General features: G+C 44.1%; 1 protein-coding gene across 1 annotated transcript; it reads right to left on the minus strand.

The window, feature by feature from the left end:
* Positions 1 to 5,991: 5,991 nt before the first annotated feature.
* Positions 5,992 to 12,156, minus strand: GSTO1 (glutathione S-transferase omega 1). The gene is made up of 6 exons (XM_063163242.1): positions 12,029 to 12,156; positions 11,808 to 11,916; positions 10,105 to 10,327; positions 9,018 to 9,119; positions 6,785 to 6,891; positions 5,992 to 6,520 (listed from the first exon to the last, which is right to left on the minus strand). The coding sequence occupies exons 1-6, from the start codon at positions 12,060 to 12,062 to the stop codon at positions 6,367 to 6,369; spliced, it is 729 nt and encodes a 242-aa protein (XP_063019312.1). The 5' UTR covers positions 12,063 to 12,156; the 3' UTR covers positions 5,992 to 6,366.

The following is a 12,156-nucleotide window of genomic DNA, read 5'->3' on the forward strand; positions in this document are numbered from 1 at the left end:
CTCAGGATTTGCCCACATAGTGAACAGGTTCCATCCACTCTGCTCATCTCTGCATCATGGTTTGTTGCTTGCAGGACTGAAAGCTAACACAGCTCTGTCCCCAGGTGCCACTGGCACAGGATCAGATTTTAACTTACATTTAACTGGATTCTCTTTGTTTGGGAAAAGGATGCCTCAAGGTGTTGGGTCATTGGGTTCAACCCAACATGTGAGCTGTTGCATCCCTTCCACATAAAACTCCAGGCAGTCCTGTCTTTTTCTGAAATAATAAATTCCTTATGGCAACATAAACTAGGTTATTTTTAGCAGTGAGTGTGTTCACACATCTGGGCCAGTGGAAAAAAAGGCCTATACTTTCATCTCCTTCCAAGTAGCTTCTGAATCCATCAAAGAACTTTCACTCAATTTGATAGATCTCAGAAAAACCCCTGATAATCTTTAGGCAAGCAGGCAAATGGACAAGAGACAAAGACTCCCATAATGCTTCAAAAGCACAAAAGAGGTATTTTGAATGTTCCCAGTGCAGTAAAAGGTAGTCTCATGTCTTCTTTGACCTGAAGAAATAAGCTGCGAGGAAATGCAGAGTTGTGTTACTGCTTCTGCTGCTCTCAAAATGATCCACCCAACTTTGCAGCAGAGCCTTAAGGGAAGATGGATGCAAGCAGTTATTCCCATCATATCTATTGGACTAATCTGGTATCAAAACAGAAACCTGAGCAAGCCCTTGCTGTGGATCAATTAATGTTACTATGTTTTTCAAAAGAAACTTCATTTTCCAGTTAGGTTTCATTTAAGAGTATCATCTGAGACTCCTCAAGTGCTGGAAGTAAAATCTCTGGCTGCAGAGGCAGAGAACAAAGCTTCTCACTCATTATTCAAAGGCAGCACCTCTGCAAATAAAGGCTCTGAGTTTACAAGTAATTATAAATCTGTCTAGCTAAAACCAGAGCTCACCCAGAATGTTAGAGGAGGGAGAAAAAAAAAAGGTATTAGCTTTATTGATCTGCTCTGAGGGGGAAGCACAGAAAGTGCTGAGGTGAAACATTTAAATACAGCCTGTTCAGATATTTGAGTGCCTGTAAAATCTCTGACTGTGGCACTATGTTAAAAATTGTGCCCAAAAATAAAACCAATGAAGTTCTTTAGAGTGTCTTAGGCACTCTGCAGTAAAAGGAGTCTATTGTAGATGGGAAACTATCTTCAAATCCACTGGTGGGCCCACAGCCAGTAACAGACTCAACTCAAAGACTTAATCATGTAAAGAGACAAGTTTTTGTCTGATTGTCCTAATTGCAGAAAAGCCATGACACTTATAATGCCATTGAAGCCCAATTAGGCACCTTTGTGCAGCCCATCCAACATTGAGGATCCCACAGAGTGCAATACAGCCCGGGGGCAGAGCTAGGCAGGTCTGGGATCAGTAACCACAGTGCACAGCCTGACTCATCCCCAGGTGCATCAAGAAATCCATTCCCTGGCTCCCAACCTTCAGCCTTGCTCTCTAGCCCTCTGCTGGGAATCAGGCAGCACAGAGGGATTTCCCTACTCCTCAGGGAGATGGTATGTAGCTTGGGAACATGTTCCAGATCTCATCCCTGCCTGCTCAGACCAGGCAGGGCAGGGCAGGGCAGCCCTGGATGGTTCTGTGCCTGTAAGCACAGATGATCCAGAGCAGCCCCTCCTGGCCTCCATCACCTGGGTGTTCCCACAGAACAGAGGTGTTCTGCACCCTCAGCAGGATATTCCTGCCAGTTCAGTTCACCTTCAGGGCTATCACATCAAGTCAGTGTTACAAACCTCCTGTATCCAAAACTAGAGAAAGGCAAGGCTTGCCCACATGCAGCTGTCTACCAGAGCCCCACACTGACTCCCCTGCCAGAGCCACACCTGGCAAAGCTTTGGAAGTGAAAGGTTTGATCCAGAGCAGAGATAGACCAGCAGAAAACAGCCATAAAGCATATGGAGAGGAACTGAGGCACCTAATCTGTGGGCTTGAATGCACAGGCTATATCAGAACTGTCTTCCCACAAAGACAAACAGCTGATTAATCACCACACCTTAATTACTACAAGTAAGAGGAGACAAACTCTGCTTCCAAGCCTAAACAGGCACAGAAAGAGCTGTGATGAATGTTTAGGGGAAAAAAGCACCCACACTTCAACCTGTGGATTGGCCCAAAGTGCATTCTTGTTAAGAGCTCCCTTCTGAGGATGGTTTGAGTGACAGAAGGAAAGGCACAAAAGCATCCCTTGGGGTAGCAGGAATGCTGCAGAGAACTGCAGGAAGGACAGTATTAATTCACAATGTCTCATTGGTCCTCACTGATTCTTCAGGCAGTCTGAAGCTGACAGCTTTTTTCCTCCTTTTTTCTCAGCCCTCCTATGCTTTTGCTGTGCAGTCACATAGGTGACTCATGCAAATGGTTTGCAGCTTACAGGAAACACTGTCTGTTCCTTACCCAGCTTGTGGCTGTTCAGTGCCCCTATTCTTGGCTCCCTTTCCCCTGGAGAGATGGCTTTTTCTATCAGCTTTGCCAGGGGTGGTGGTTCTCAGACACAAACCTGGAGCACGTGCTGCAGCTCTCACAAGCTGCTTCCTGCTCACCAGAAGATGCTGTGAGAGGCACAGAATAGGCTCCACACATCAGCCCTTCATTCCAGCTGCATTCTCACTCCCTCCTGGGCTCAGATACAGCATTATTGCACACTGCTAAACAGCTGTCACACTCTACCCCAAGCACACTCGCATCCCACTGACAAGTTTTGAAACTCATGTTTTAGTAAATCAAAGTGTTGTAGAAGGGGAAAAATACTAATTACATCATGTGGCATCATTACTGCACTCAGATAAATCAGCAACTGTCATCCCTGTTGGCTTTGGACCAGCAGTAGAAAAGACTGTTTCCATCTTACAGAAAACGGGAGTGTTTTAGTAAAATTGCCCCTGCCCTCATGACTTTAGAGGGACTGCATTTTCACGAGCCATTCCCAAGTGAAATCTGTGTCTGAGGAACAGTGGTGAAATAATCAGACTACTAGGAAAGACAGGAGTGAGGAAAACAAACAGCAAACAGCCAGTTCTCAAACCCTGCTAATGCAGGGGAACATGCAGATGCCACGACAGTGGAAAACTGGGGAGAGCAGTCCCAGGACATGTAACACTGTGCCAACACCTCATGCCCAACACATGCACTCACAGCCAGGCCTGTCTGGTGAGCAGGACAGACAGCTGCTAAATTAAGCATGGCAAGAATCTGAGATTAAGTGAAACAGCAAAAAGTTGATATTTCCATTTTTCTTCCTTTTTGATTGACTAGAAAAAGCAACAAATCCACAGGCATCTCCATGAATGTAAAGTGTCCCATGTGTCTGTAGTACATTAATTTTGAAACTTTTCAAACCAGTATATCCAGTTACTACCACTTTCAGTGCAAGAAACACTGGCCCTTTTAATACCTCCCTAGACAGAAACTTCTCAACAATTTCCCCAAGCAAGGGCCTTCTGTTATAGCTGCAGTCCCATTCACCCAGGTTCCCACTCAGCTTACCCAAAACTCAGCAAAACTTCCCAGATTTGAGAACCTGGGATCCTCATTTCTTCCTCCTGTCTTGGCTCCCCTCTACTTTTCTCTTAGCTTCAACATAAGGGACCCTAAAACTATAATGAACAAACACTGGAACACACCTTGTATGAGGGTACCAAACATCTCAAGGATATCAGTAAAGATACAGGAACATGCTACAAATGCAGGATAGAACATGGCCCAGTGCCTTGCTAATCTGAAGCATCTATTATCCATCATGCTACTAAACTCACTATTTTTATAGTGACTCTGTCACACTATCTGTCACAGACTCTGCCCTTGTTTTCTTGATACTGAATTTATCTTTTTTAACCTGTGCTAGTAGCAATTGTATTTGGTGGCACAATAACAGAAAACAAACAAGCACCCTCTTTTTTTCAAAAGCAAGAGCACTAACCATGTTCAAGGGCAAAACCTGGAGCAGAAGGCAAGTAAAGACCTACTTACTGTACTACCTGACCCACAGAAGGTTTTAAGGAGTGCTCTGACCAAAGGGGAGAGCTGTTCATCTGTTTGATCTTTTCCTTGCACACTTCCATCTTTCTCTTCTGTTGACTAGTGCCGAAAATGCAAATGTTTCCTTTACACCCATCCACCCAGAAAGGAGAGAGCCAGTCCATTCCACATAACTTGTCTTTTCCTTTCAAGACTGGGCCAGCCTTGCATATTCATTACCACATTAAAAACACTTTGCCTGAGGCCTGCATTTCTTGCTGTGCTGTAATGAGTTCAAGACCCCAGCTGTCTGCTTGGGGATTTAGAACACAGATATTTAATAGTAAATTATAAGGCAGAATATTTCATTTTACTTCTCTTCTGCTGAAGTAGCACATTTATAATGGTACACTACAGCCACTAAATAAAGATGGGGAGAGCATTTCTTTCTGTTCAGATAACACAGTCTCTGGGTTACTGTGGTCTGGCTGGAGCCAATTCAGTTTCTGGATGCTGATCTCTGCTTTTAACCTATTACTGGATCTCCCTAATGCTACATCTCCCACTACAGTCAATAACACATTGGAGCAAACTGTAATATATTTCTAGCACTATCCTAACAGCTTTTAACAAGCCCTACACAAAGCAGAGCTGCTAATAAAACCAAAATGCTCTGCAGTTAATTCTTGGAAGCTTGCCACTGAGATCCCACCAACACTACTTCAGAGACATTGGCTTTATAAAGCTCAAACCCTGCTTTCATCTAATGGAAGGGCCCAGATCCACATCCTGACAACATTTCACAGCTCTTGGCTCCCTCTGGGTCCTCTGACAATCTATGAAACATGTGTAGCATCACTTCCCAACTGGGAACTCTTTTAAAAACTACAGTATTCTAGAAAAATAATAATTATGCTGCTGTTCCTTCTAAGTAATACCAGATGTGTTTAAAAGCCACAAAGATAAACAGGAGGGGAAAAGCTGCATACTTTGAATTAAAGCTAGTAAGAGCATAAACAAGGCCCTCCAAGAGCCACAGGCTGACAGATCTGCTTATTCTTTTTTCCCCATCAAATCTCTTTCCTACTTGAAGTTCCACAAGCATGCACCACCTCAGTTGCCATGCCAGGGCAGAACATGTTACAGGAAAAAGATAAGTCTACTTTTCCTCCAGAAAAGCTCCAAGAGTCCCAGTATCTCAATTACCATGAAATCCATGAACCACCACATTCTGCTATGTTACCTCACCTCACTGCAATGGGAGGCAGACAGGAACAGTCTTGGATCTCTCATGACAACCACCTCATCCTCACAGGAACCACAGCCCTGCCCTTGGACATTCTGCTTTGCCTTATTTCTTTCTGTGTGCTTATCCCCTGGAATTATGGCTAGTTTGGGTTGCTAGTGCTCTGACAGAAATACACAACTGAGCAACATCAGAATGAGTCATAGATGTGAACAGGAAAAAGAAAAAACAGGAGAGGAAGAAGTTTTTCCTGTGACTGCTTGTGCTTCAAATAATCTTGTCCCCACACTGCTATATTAACACTGCTATATACAGAATAGCTTCAAAGATGTTCCACTAAAAAGCTCTGATCCAGCCACTTACCTGATGAAGCAGAACACTCTTTTCCTTCCAGCAACAAGACATCACCAGCATAATGTTCTGACTAAACTCCTTTCATTTCTGCTCTCTAATTTTACCTACACCTTGACAAGCAGAGCAATGCTTCAAATTCTGAGAACAGAAAATCAATGTCCTTCTGCTCAGGATATTGTTTTTGTTGGCTTTACTCCTTACTCCAGCCTTTAGGTTAGAATGTAGAATAAACACACCAGTACTTCAGAAGGGCAGAAAAGGATTATAACCATACACTCCCTTAGCATATCTAACAAAAACTAGAAGCCCTTACTAGAACCAAGAACCAATCCAGTGACTAACAGGTGCCCAGAAACAGGAAGGAAAAACTGAAGACATTGCTTGTTTTTTATTTATTTTCAAGACATGATTATTACAACATTTAAATCAGGTAACAGCATCAGTTCAAGGACTGCCCACTGCAATGCCTAGAAAGAGCCCAGAGATTATAGACCATCACCTCTTGAGTGGAAACATTCTCCTTTATGGAATATTCATGGCCAACAATGACTTTCCATCTCCTGCTTGAAGCCAGCACATCCTTCCCCCAACAGGAAGGAGTGGAGTTCACAGAAGGTTTCTCAGCCTTTTCAGCACAGATTTATTCCCCACTATAAATGCAACCACAGAAAAGCCCTCACCAAACTACACTGATCTCCCAGATGAAAAACAGCACTAACACTTCAGCCAGCACATTCCTACTATCACCTCAGAGCCCATAATCACATGCCTCAGGGCTGTTCTTCAGATACAGCTGGAGGTAGTTTTTGTATATTTGTGGGTCAGTTATTGTAGCCTTGATAGCAGGGTCCTCCTTCATGGCCTCCATCCAGCGTTGGAGCTTTGGGGTGTGATTCAAAGAGCTACAGGAAAAAGGAAGAGACTGAGTAACGCAAATGGAAAATTCAGAGGGCATCAAGGAAACAAAACAGCTTGAAAAGTTCCATTTTACTACTTTCTCTGTCCCAGTACAATGTCCAGTTTAGAGCAGGATGCTTCCCCCAAACTGCAACACAATACAAGCTTTCTTCAGCAGCCCCCAAGAGTGGCCCATTGCTGCAGGGTACACCAGGAATATTGATGCTGAGGCACTTCAGAACACACCAGAAGCCAGGCAAAGTACTCACTCCTTCAGCTGGAATGGTTCCAGACGTTCAAACCATGGCCAGATCATGTAGTCAACCATTGAGACTGAGTCCCCACCATAAAACACCGTGTTGCGTTTGGACAGAACCTGGGAAGGATGAGAGGTGTCAGCTGCCCTCAAGGAAAAGTGCAGCAGAACACTACACAAAAACCCCACTGCACAGTGGAAGGCAGGCACACTACAGGGATCAGTGAGCAAATGAAGGAGATACAGTACATTTCTCTTGTGCATACAGTATTAGCAGAGTCAGTATAGTTAAGATTAATACTATAGCTGCTATTTCACAAACTCAGCCCAGCTCTTCTCCAGAGGTTCAAAATCTGTCACAAAATATGAACCACTAACAAGGTGCAGCATGTGCACAAACAAAGAGTAGCTTAGCTCAGAATGTTTGCGATTTCTTCCTTGTCATAAAACATAAACAGCACAGACTAATCAAACACAGCAGCAAACATTCATTTCTTGAGCAATAAATCCAGCTAAATTAATCATCCTGCTAAATTAGAGCACCATTTTAGCAGGGACTCTCTTCCCATGGCAGCTGAGGCCAAGTGGTGTCAGGGAAGCATTTCTAACAATACATCTCAAACTGCATTTGATTCCAGGTGCAAAGGCAACAGTAAGCAAGTGTAACTGACACCAGAAAGAGATCCTTCTCACAGCTCAGCACAGAAAGCATGCAGCAAGCTCTCCCGTTACATTTATGACTCTGATGCACTTTTAAGTGCCACAGTCATCCAAGTTTAATATGCTTTAAGGACCCTCCAGAGCCTGTTCTCTTCTTCCATTAGATTAGTGGCTCTAGATTCATTAGTGACTTTATTTTCAGGCACTTTGGTGTTTTAAAGGTGGAACTCAAAAGAACTTTACACAACTTGGTTTTTGTGAACACACACCCCCTATACACTCACATGGCATTTATTCCCTGCCCATAACCCCCATGACCTAGTAGAAATCTTGAAGCAGCCCTTCAGGAAGCATGGAGCTGTTTGAGTTCTCAGGTGTCTGGCAGAACACAACCAGCAGCTGCATAGGGGCAGCGATGGGAACACAGCCCCCTCTGTCGGGCAGCAGAAATCGAAATACAGAAGTGTTCCAAAGTACTTCCCCTCTGGAATATCTCTTACAATACACTGAGGGAAGTTTGCATGGCTCTGTTTCAGCCTCTCATTCACAGCTGACCATCAGCTGCTGCTGTAAAATCATTCAGGGTATAGTAAAATAGAGACAATGAAGGAACAGCAAGTTATTTTGCAGTATTAATTGAGCAGGAAGAAGGTTAATCCTTCCCTAATGTTTAATACATCTGTATTTCAGGGAAGTGAAACACACAACTTCCCCCAGGAACTCGCCATCTGCACTACTCCAGCCTCAGCCTGACCAGATGGACAAGACTACCCTGGAAACAATTGTGTTTTGGCAACCCAAGGGGATGGGAAAGCAGAATGCACCAGACTGTCAGGAGAACTAGGAAAGAATTAAAAGGTTATTGGCAGCTTTGCACCAGAGCAGAAATACTCTGTTCTTCATTGATCCACCCAAGCATTGGCTGTGGATGCTAAAGACAGAAGGAATGGATTCATGACAGAGACAAGTGCAACACCTGTTCAGATTAGCCAAGAACCATTACTGACACAGACTGTCAAGTGGCTAACACAGCATCAAAGCCACCTGACACTTCCTGGAGCTTCACTGAAGTTGCATTACACCACCATGGTCCAGGGGCTGGATTTCTACAAAGTACACATTACATTCTGCTTCCACCCACCCCCAAAGATAAGCTCTAGAACAAAAAAGATTTTGTCATCACCAAGATACCTGCACTAGTTGGGTTCAGCACAGATGCTTTTCAGCAGCTCAGACTCTTCAGCCCTTGCTCTTAGTACATGCTGCAAGGTCTCCTTCACTTAGAGCAGAACAAAGACATCCAAGACAACAGCAGTGGTTGTTCAAATTCAAAAATCTCTACAAGCCTATACAGTACTTATCATAAGATAAAGTTTAGTTTGTTTAGTTTAGCTAGTTTTGGTCCCTGAAATTTATTCCAATGGTGCCATTGTGCATCCTGGGGCTGAGGGTAATAAATTGAGAGATTGGTTCTTGTGGTAACTACCAACTAAATGAGAGATCTACCTCCAAATGCCACATCATGAAAGGACAAAAGGGAACATATAAAGGCTGGCAATCTCCTCCTTATCATGAAATACTCTCACCTCTTCAAGTTTGCCAAACTTTTCAGCAATCTCTGCTTTCAGTGCAGTGGTGTCCTGTCCATCTTTGACTGCCAAAACATGCTTGAAAAGCAAGGATGTTATCTATAAAAAGGAAAGCATAAAGTTTTTAATGCACCGATTACAAAAATATAAGTTTGTCACTCAAAACTTAAAATGTTAACTTAGATGTTAAGATCTTCAATGCAAATTAAATCTTAAGAGATTTGACATTAAAGAGCTACATAAAGTCCATTGATAAAAATCTTCTATAATTCATAAAAGCAAGCAAAAGCCTAGAGGAAGAATTAATACAAACAGTAATGAATTTTAGTCTTATAATAAGAAGAGAATAGTGAAAAATGTTTTCCATCTGTGCATTTTCTTTCTTGCAACACACTTCCCTCTTTCCATTCGGCCTATTTACTGAGTGTTGTAAATACACTCTCCCTTTTATTCTCCTTCTTTGTCCACACCCTTTGCATCTTCTGTTTCTTTCTCTCTTGTCTCATGTCCATGTGACTTCTTTCACTTCCTAGACTCCTCAAATCACATGCTTTGTATGTTTGAATGTACAGAGAGGTTAATTCCAGTCAGCCAGCTCCAACCCCAAATAAGAGCCAAAACCAGCCTCCCTACACAAGTCCCGTGTTTACAGCCATGTGCCTGTCATGGTTTTAGGCTCTCTCAGGCACTTCCCACATCCTGCATTCACTCAGTATTTCCTCCAGAAAGGACCAGAATAAAATACAGCAATTGTCACTCCCCAGGTCTCACATATTTGGCTGGTTTGGTCTGCTAACCTTTGTTCTACTGCAGGATGCTCAAAACCCTATCTCAGTCATACAAACTTTCACTTGCTTGGATGCCTTCCTGCATCCATCCTTGCACATAATTCTGGGAGCAATTCAGAGACACAGCAGACTGTATGTGCTCACAGCAAAAGGCCCCAAATATCCCCTCTGCCTATTTAAATGCTCATCTCAGACACAAAACCTGCCTTCAAGGTTGACAGCAACATCAGCAACAGAGCTGCAGTTTTTGGTGCAACGGTGAGGTCAGAAACAGTCCCACCCTGATCACACAGTACCTTTGAGAAGTCTTCCAAGAGCATCTTCTGACAAGCTCGCTCATAGGGGTCTGAAGGCATCAGCTTCTTCCCTGGAAATGCTTCATCCAAGTACTCACAGGTGATTGGGGACTCCCAGATCAGCTGGCCCTTGCTGGTCTCCAGAACAGGAACCAGCCCAGAGGGGTTCTTCTCAAAGTACCAGTCAGGTTTGTTCTTCAGATTGATGTTGATTACTTCATGGCTAAAAGAGCAAAAGAAACAAGACCCAGACAGGCTCAGTTCTGCTCCAGTCCAGCCCATACCATGGTGAAATGTAGTCACCTCTGCAGTTCAATAATTGAGGGGCTCAACCCTCAAGCCCCTGTACTCCCCTGTTTTCTTTGAAGCTGTTTGCAGGACTAATCCTTTGACACAGAAGTACTGCCACACTTTGCTGGAGAAAGCACACACTGACTTGCAATGGGTTGGCTATAGACTGCAGGCATGTCTTTTACTAGATTAACAAGCACACAACTAGCAGGCTAAAAACAAAGATTACAATTCAGCACACTTACTCCATGTGAGTTCAGGGGCAGTCTAAGAAGCAGGTGACTGAAAATGAGCTACACCCCCATTAAGAAATGCACCTGAACCTTAACCTGCCCTTACACCAAAGAACAAATCAGGACAGCATCCTTCCTGCTTATCTTCCCAACTTATGGCCTCATAAGGAACAACTGCTTAGGGCAAAGGCAAATAGATATTGATTTAAAAAAATATATGGGAAATACATCTATATTAAAAAAAAAAAAAAACCAAAAAACAAAAAAACAAACAGAAGTTATATGCTGACTTGAATGTGTGACCCGAGACAATTCCTATTAAGCCCAAAGGTTAGCTAAACACAGCTGAGCCTTCAAACAACTGAGTAGTTACCAGAAGGCAACTATCACATCTAGGTAGCCATAAAACCCCTCCTAAATCACTATGGTACAACAAACCTTCCAGCTCCAACATCAATCCAAAGACACCAAATAAAAACAGAATTAAACTGACCCAGAAATTTCATTGCATCTACCCTTCCAAAATCAAAACACCCATGTAAAAAACAAAATTAACTAACTCAACCCTCATCTTACTTTCAAGAGACCTGTTAGCATTCCCCATTCCAACATGAACTCCCAGCCCTGTGCTGGTTCACAAACCACTGGTAGGCCTTGGACTTGGCAGAGCCACAAAAAGATGGAAAAAATGGTTAATTTTCATTTGTACCTAAGGGAGATATTAGACCCCATTCAAGAATGCTGAAATGGCTATCTTGAAAAAGAAACAAACACAAGCACTGAATTTTGTTAACTAACTACAGCACAGGAAAGATACAATGTTATAGCAACACGGTACATTTCCTTTTCCATTTCCTTTTTAAAATGTCATTCACTCTCTAGTGAGTTTTGTTGGGCAGTGACACAACAGAAACAACTCCAGAGTTTTCACAGCCACTCACATCAAAAACAAACAGTGTTTGCTATGTCTCTACTCAATTTACTCAGGGCAAAAATTATAAAAGAAAATCAGCTAGGGGTTCTTACTTTGGGCCTTTATACAGCTGCTTTCATACACACCCTACTCATTCAAGCTCCAGAACAAAAGCACGCACAGAAGCCTGTTCCCAAGCAGCTCGTTCAGGGATGTTTAATTTAGGAAACAGAGGCAGCTGGCCCGCCGCTCGCTCCGGAGCTCACCTGATGCCCTTGGCGCGGAGAACCAGGCGCGTCCGCTGCGCGTAGGGGCAGAAGCGCATGCTGTAGAGCCGGATCAGCCCCGCGGGCACCGGGCCCGGCGCCGCGCTGCCTGCGGGGAGAGCATAGGGGCTGTGATCGCCGGCCATGCCCCAGCCCCAGAGCCGTGCCGGCCCTGCCCCAGCCCGAGAACCCGAGATCCGTGCCGGGCCCGCGGCGCTTACCCTTGCCCAGGCTGCGGGAGTGATCGCCCGACATATCGACAGGGCGCGATAGGCTCCGCTCTGTGACGGCTCCGATCGGTGACGGCCCCTCCGCAGCGCCGGGCCCAGGCCGCCGGCACCGCCCGCCG

This window comes from Melospiza melodia, chromosome 9 (assembly GCF_035770615.1).
Source record: "Melospiza melodia melodia isolate bMelMel2 chromosome 9, bMelMel2.pri, whole genome shotgun sequence".
NCBI lineage: Eukaryota > Metazoa > Chordata > Aves > Passeriformes > Passerellidae > Melospiza > Melospiza melodia.

Excerpts from the sequence above, each read along its gene's own strand:
- GSTO1 (XM_063163242.1), bottom strand. The coding sequence starts at position 12,062 with ATGTCGGGCGATCACTCCCGCAGCCTGGGCAAGG. Across the intron at positions 9,120-10,104 it reads TCTTGGAAGACTTCTCAAAG|ATAACATCCTTGCTTTTCAA; the intron begins GTACTGTGTGAT and ends TCCTTTTTATAG. Across the intron at positions 6,892-9,017 it reads AGTTTGGCAAACTTGAAGAG|GTTCTGTCCAAACGCAACAC; the intron begins GTGAGAGTATTT and ends CATCCTTCCCAG.